This window comes from Cyphomyrmex costatus, unplaced genomic scaffold (assembly GCF_001594065.2).
Source record: "Cyphomyrmex costatus isolate MS0001 unplaced genomic scaffold, Ccosl1.0 scaffold133, whole genome shotgun sequence".
Classification (NCBI taxonomy): Eukaryota; Metazoa; Arthropoda; class Insecta; order Hymenoptera; family Formicidae; genus Cyphomyrmex; species Cyphomyrmex costatus.
The window spans coordinates 1,043,266-1,050,974 of NW_017275315.1; the positions used below are offsets into that span (position 1 = coordinate 1,043,266).

The window sequence follows — 7,709 nt, forward strand, 5'->3', positions numbered from 1 at the left end:
CCTCTGTACTATAAAAACATTGCTTATTAAAAATATATATATATGTATAATCATATATAGTGTAAAAATAGGAAAATAAATTTAATACCTTAGTACAAATTAAAGAAGAATCATTGTATGTCTTCGTAATAGTGAACCAAGCCTCTGCTTTTTCTTTCAATGTAGAGGAATTTGTACCTTTTGATTCAATCACATGTTTATAGTCTTTTAGAATATCAAAGAATACTTGCTTTTCCAAATCCGATATAATTCCGCGCGTTACGTATTATACTTGTAAATAAATTGTCATTGGACAGATTCTAGAGAATCCCGAATGTTTCCGATGTTGGAGAACTCGAGTTTAAACTTAAGACTGCCTTAACAAAGCCTGACGAAGCCGAGTACTTAAGCATGAGCTTTGTTAAGGCAGTCTCAAGCTCAAACTCGAGTTTTCAAGATACATTTATGCATGTAAGGCATTCTTAAGCTAGTTTTGGACCCTAAGTCGATCTTGACGAAGACTATCTCAAGACAGATCTTAAGCAACGTCTATGGATTCCGCCCTTAGTTTTTTAAACGAATTTACCATTTTTGCATTTCAATGAAAATATCTTTTTTGGTGCTTTCAATCTCAGTTCTGTAAATTCAGTGTTGTTTATTCACGTAATACGCCGGGTGATGAGACCTCATTTAGTCCATACAAGTAGTAAAACTTGTTTATCAAGGAAATATCAAAGGTTCGTCAGGTGACACATCTACGAGTTGAAAAAAATGTAAGTTTTTTATTTTTTTTCGATTGTAGCATATAATTCATCACATCACTAACTAATTTTGTGTCTATATTAATCCTGTAAAAGGATTTCTCATTCCGTTCAGTCGTTTCGGAGATTTTCTTAAGACTGTAATGTATCCACAATTTCGTGGGTTCAGCATCCCCTTAACAGAAGTTTTATTTATATTTTTTTTGATAGATATCTAATTATAAAATTATTATACATATATAAAACTAATTCGATCACAAAAATTACTTCTATGTATTTTGATGTTATTCATAATATTTCCATATTCAGCCATAACTTTTACGATCATTCGATTAGTTAATTATTAAATAAATAATATATCAATTTGGCTTTATTATAAATTTTAGTAAATACTTTTATATTAAATATATTTTATATTAAGTATACATTGAGAAAAATAATCTGATTGGATTAAATAATAATTCTGGTGAAAAATAGACAAATAAGAATTTTTTGGATAAATCTATTACAATTCTAATAAAAATAACTAAAATTCTGATTGAATATAGGCCGCTATTTTATTTGTGCGTTTTTATCGTACAGCGATTTTTTCAAGCTTTATTGACTGGCTATAAGATAGAGAGATCTGAGAACCTCTCTGTCCTACACACATTTGTCACATCACAAAAACGCACAAATAAAATAGCATCAACAAGTCTAATATTTCATGTATCGGTCAATAAACATTTTAAGCACAACCTTTGGCTGCAAGACAGAGAGATCCGAAAACCTCTCTGTTCTGCAGTCACTCAACAAGCTTGAAAAACTTCGTTGTATGATATACATAAAGTATCGGAGTAATCACTATGTCTTTTGCTACAGAAAGCACCAATAATTATTCTCATAAAAATAAAAATTCTAATAGATTTTATCAGAAATATTGTATCAACGAGAGTTCCAGTTACGTATTTCAACAAAAGAATTACAAAAAAGGATATTCAAAAATTTAAATCTTTTTATCTAATAATGATATATTACCATGAAAAGTAACTGATATATTATAAATTAAAGGTGCCAGTACAAAGTGAACATACCATACATAAAGTATATGCAACTTTCAGCCGATTTTCGAATCGTCTCCGCCTTCCGCTATTCCTCTCATCTCACCTTACCGCGCGCATGAGGTGAGGGGACAGCGGAAGGCAGAGACGATTCGAAATATTAGTTGCTTTCCATTTACACACAAGTGAAACTGAGTCTGAAGCTGATGTGAGTCTGTGAGCTGAGTACAAAATACTCACAATGTCATATTAATGACGTCACTATTTGCTTACTTTAGTAAAATTAACAAATAACAACTCAGGTCTATAACCTCACTTTTAAAGTGAATCTACGAGACTCAATAAAGCACACGGTCTTGATCTTGTGCAGTTTGTAGGTAAAAACTCAGTTGAATCTCACTTCTCAGAATGCAAAAGGAACGCGCATTCAACTGAGTTATGATGTCACAAGTGAGAATTATCTGAGAATCGGAGTAAATGGAAAGTAACTATTATTATGATCTGCGCGCGGTGAGGTGAGGGGGACAGCGGAAGGCTGAAGCGATTCGAAAATCAGTCGAAAGTTGCATACACTTTATGTATGATATGTTCACTTTATACTGGCACCTTTAATTAATAATATATCAGTTACTTTTCAAAGTAATATATTATTATTAGATAAAAAGGTTTAAATTTTTGAGTATCCTTTTTTGAACATGGCTTGAACTTTTCATTTTTATGATATGATTTTGTTCGGATATCATTAACTTTTTAGAGTAGAAATATATCACAAATATATGTATAAAAAAATAATTTAAGAATATAATAATATAATATTAATTAACGCATCGACTCTAGAATAACATATTTTTATTTATTCATTAATGCGATCGCATATTACAAAAAATTATAAAATATTACAATTTAACTGGTGATAGCCGCGCGCGTTCGCCGTTGCTAAGCGTTGTTTATAACAAGCGTTGTTTATAATAAGCGGCAATAGTCCTCGCTAGACATGAATCGCGTAGCGATAGCGAACGCGCGCGGCGCGCTTTGCAGGGCGGTCCTATCCAGCCGCGCGCTTGCATTTGACGGTAGGCTGGGCGAATTTAAATATCTTTATAAATTAATATCTCGTTAACTATTGTGACAATTGTAAAATGGTACAGGACTTTTCTTCTCAGTTTAGTCCATTCTACCCCCTGTACGGAATATGTTTCACTAATTATCAAACACCCTGTATATATGTTTATGTATTTAATATGTATTTAAATGATGACTGCTCGGTTTATCGGTAAGCCGGGTGAAGGGGGATGTGCGTCCGCCCTTCCACATCAAAACAATCCCCAAGGCTGCTTTCACTAACCATCTAATATTAACGCATCGATTTTAGAACAACATATTTAAATGCGAATAGAGAAGAAGGAGAAGAAGAAGAAGGAGACGTTTCTTAATTTTTCATTAAAATCACCACTCTTCACCGCTTGTATCTCGAAAACGGCTTGACCGATTCAAAATTTTTTTTGCTCAAATTACTCGTAGCGGTGCCACCTTTCAGGACATATAACGTTCGATTCAAAATTTTTTATGTTTTAATAGTTATGCACCCCCCCAAAAATGGACTTTGGTGGCTCGGGATAAGAAACTTGTAATGTCAGTTTTTGAACATGACCGAAGACACTACCGCGTCTCCTAACTTGTAGTGTCAGTTTTTGAACATAGCCAGAGACACTACCGCATCTCCTAATAATCAATTTAATCAAAAAATTCTGATTTGTTCATTTCCAATCAAAAATTTTTAATGTTTTACATTATATAAAATTTCATCAATTTCATTTTTAGAAAAATATATATATCATATTGTACAAATTTGGTTTAATTTTGAATTGATTAAAAATACTTTTGATGTATATCAATACTGATTTTATTTCTTCTAACATTTTTTCATATACTTTCATTTTTTTTAGTTACAGATGATAAGAAAAGCGGGTTATCCCGCGGAGACTCACGTAGTACAAACGGAGGATGACTATCTTTTAACACTTCATCGGATTCCAAATAATAATGGTTCACCCGTGCTATTGCAACATGCTCTTTTGTCTAGTTCCGCCGATTTTGTCGTTCTCGGCAAGAATAAAGGACTTGGTATGACATTCAACATTAAGAATTAATATTTCTCTTCCTGAAAGACTATAGGTTTCTATTCGGAAAAATCATCAAGCTCTAAAATATATTTTTTTAATATAACTCTTAATAATGTGTGTAATTCTTAGCACATTCTAATTATTTGTAATACTTGCATCTATATATATGTATGTACATACAAGAAATCTACTATTGATAAACAATGTTTTTCTTTATATTAGCTTTCATATTAGCCAATCACGGGTATGATGTTTGGTTAGGCAATTTTCGTGGAAATACTCATTCGAGAGCACATGTCTTTTTATCTCCGTCAGATTCAAAATTTTGGAATTTTAGGTATATATGTTCATAAAATGAAGATAATTCAACACACAGTATGTTGAATGTAATATTATTGTAATAATATATTATTTAACTTATGACAAAAAATCAATTAATTAATTGTACAATATCGTGTAATAGAGTATAATATTTTGTTATACTCTGTATTGATATATTAATCAAATTTTTCATTAGCTTTCACGAAATGGGTATTTACGATATACCCGCGATGATCTTATATATTACAAAAATAACATCGCAACCATTGCACGCATATATCGGCCATTCACTAGGCACGACTGCTTCTTACGTAATGGCAGCGGAACGTCCAGAAATCGCTCGAATGGTGCGAATGATAATCAGCTTTGCACCTGCGGCTTTTCTGAAACACGTAACAAGTCCATTAACATTGGTCTCCTCTTTCATAGCAAATAATCAGGTAAAGTTATACTTTTTATAATACTCTTAAAAAAGAATTTATTATTGCAAAATGAAGATTTAAAAGGACATCCAATATATGTAAGAAGCTTTTATTATTCCTATCTTTTTTACATTTTAGTTTACACATGATATTTTTATCAAATATTATTTTATAATCTATTTTTAGAGATTTTGAAATTTATTTTTTTTTACAAAATTATTATAGTATTTTGTATGGCAAATATTTACGCATATAAATACTTCAAAATATAAAACGACATGGAAGTTGCGAACTCCTTTGCAGAGGAAGAGGTAAGAGTCGTTTCTCGCGGATGCAGTCATTTCCGCCCCCCCTCCTGCGGGAGTGCTCCACTATGGTTAAAAATAACCTAACCTAACCCATTTAGTGGTGTGAAATAGCTCTCGTTTCGTGTAGAAAGTTGAAACCCATGTGAAACGGTACAATCATAGAAGTACGCTCCTTGGAGGGCCGGGAGATTGGAGTTAGTGTAGACAGTGAAAATATATGTGTAGAATAGTATATGGTACTGTGACCGGACACGAGGCTCCGGTCGATCCAAACGGTCGGAATTCACGGTCTATCAACGGTCGCCATATTCTTTCACCTTCCAAGAACGAAGGTAATCGCGATCCGACGAATGGATCACCCGTCGCGCGCCTCCACGATGCGCTGCTTGTGTGTCTGCCACTCGTCAGTGATGTGGGTCGGCGTATATGCAGTCTCGTCTCGACCAGCCTTATCATACTCGCGCCGCTCGTCTCGGTCCTACGAAAAGTTATCTCCTAGGATGGATAGGATTCGATAGGAAATTATCTCCTAGATTCGATAGGAAATTATCGGGAAAAAGAGAGTATGTGTATCGTGCGGGTTTCGCTATTCGATATCACCTGATATCAATTGAAGACTATCGGTGTATGTTCAACGAAACAACTCTATTGCAACGATACAAATTCACGTACAGTAACACGCTCGTTATACAACAATCAAAGGTTACAACGGTAAATGATAAAATGAATCGAGAGAAAAGGTACTACTCCACGGACAATCCGTCCGTAACACACCTTGCTCGCACTATCTCACAAAGTACAAGATACAAGTATACACGTCTACCTGCGGAATCATCCGCTTACAATGCTACTCACGATTACAATACACGTTTCACGCAAAATAATCTACAGACTAGTCTTTCTACTAGACATGGAACTTTAGCGCTCTCCTCTACTATGCTATGCTATCGACCTTACGGTATCATACGAACTATCGGCGATTCTGCTTTCACTCGCAATCTCACTCGAACCTCAAGGCTTCCAACGATCTGTGCTATCGGTACGTCTATCAGATAATACGACGCGTTCGCCGTCTGTACGCCACGTCGTTGGAGTACATCGCGGAATGTCGCCTCGCCCAACGTCTCCGGTACGCGCGTCTGTACGGTACGATTTGTACCACGCGTGTGTTAATCCAATCGCGCCGCGATCCCCTACTAGCAATCGGTTAGCGCGAACGATCGGACGCATCCTTCGCAATTGAACGTCTATCATCTCCTCGCTCTGTCGTCGTCACAATGACTTCTCACTATCCACGCGGATACTTCGTATCCAGATCAATATAATCCGCCGCTCGATTCAATACGCTTCGCGAACAAAAAACTCGTGTCGCCCACGAGAAAAAGTCTCGCGTCGTCTCAGCGCTCTCCAGCTCGATACAAGTAATCGGAAAAACGTCCATGATCGGTATTCTACGACAGTTACTACGTTCTCGTTGTTAGTGAAAATCTCTATGCCAAACAATCACTATATTTGCTCGATTCGACATTCGCAATGTCTACCACAACAGTAAACGTTTCAACGCTCTTCGTCGTTTCGCTATCTCGCTAGCTTCCCGATCATGCTATCGCGCTCGCTCTGCGCTCAATAACTTCTCGCGGTCTACATATAATGTTGGAATCTAACAACTCGAATCTCTCGGTGTAATCATTCACGGATAAATATCATCGCTACGGCTTTCCTCGCTCGAATTACATGCTTCGCGGATTAATCAGCACTACGATTCTCATATAAAGAATCTTTAGATCTTTCGCGGTAAATCGTCTCATAAAACTCTCTTGCCTTGCAATAATCTTCACGCGGAATACAATCTTCGCGGTTTACACTATCTCTCAAGCACGTCTTGCTACTCTCGGTATGTCGCCTCGCTGTTGCATTCATGCATCAATCACGAATCATTCCTCACGGAACTCAATCTCTCGCTCGCTCGCAATATCATACATACTTATCGCACGTCTGCGGGATTCTTTATGCGTATGCTACATCAGTCATCGCTCTCTCGCGGAATATCTCAATATTTCTTTATTAATACAATTATCTCTCTTCGGAGATTACAATGCTTTCGATAGAATCACGGTATTCGCTCGTCGTGTATTCTATCTTACTCGTGCCCTCGCACTCTCACTCACGCAGAATTATCTCGTCGCGCTCACTCACACAATTCTCCATCTCAATTCAACATATGCGGAATTATCACCTCGCACAACATAATTCTTTTCTCTCATTAAATGTCCTCGCGGAATTTACTTCGCGGAATATCTATCTATCTCTCAATAACTTCTTTCGGCAAAATTAGTGGAATACTCTCGTCGCTCAATTGGTACATCAAACTATCTATCGTCGCAGAATTACCCCTCGTGGAATACTCGTATACCTCAATAACCTTTTTCGGCAAATTAGCGGAATACTATCATCGCCCAATTCCCATATCAAACTATTTATCGTCGCGGAATTACCCCTCGCGGAATACATTTCTCAATAATTTCCATGTGCAACTTCGCGGAATATTCTCATCGCGTAATAAAATCTATCATCCTCAATAACATCTTACTCGCGGCATTATCTCATCGCGTAATAATCATGAACGTAATATAACCCAGATTACATCATCGCGAAATTCACCCGTCGCGGAAATATACCGGTACGTTCTAGAACCTTCTCACCTCTCTCTCGCGCTCTCACAGCTGCTCTCGGGTTCGCGCACAAAATGGCCGTC

At 36.4% G+C, this 7,709-nt stretch overlaps 1 protein-coding gene across 1 annotated transcript; it reads left to right on the plus strand.

Annotated features, from left to right (window-relative positions):
• The first annotated feature begins 2,221 nt into the window (after window positions 1-2,221).
• Window positions 2,222-4,961, plus strand: LOC108782689 (lipase 1). Its single transcript, XM_018551016.1, has 5 exons — window positions 2,222-2,230; window positions 3,727-3,904; window positions 4,126-4,240; window positions 4,421-4,664; window positions 4,950-4,961. The coding sequence occupies exons 1-5, from the start codon at window positions 2,222-2,224 to the stop codon at window positions 4,959-4,961; spliced, it is 558 nt and encodes a 185-aa protein (XP_018406518.1).
• Window positions 4,962-7,709: the final 2,748 nt, after the last annotated feature.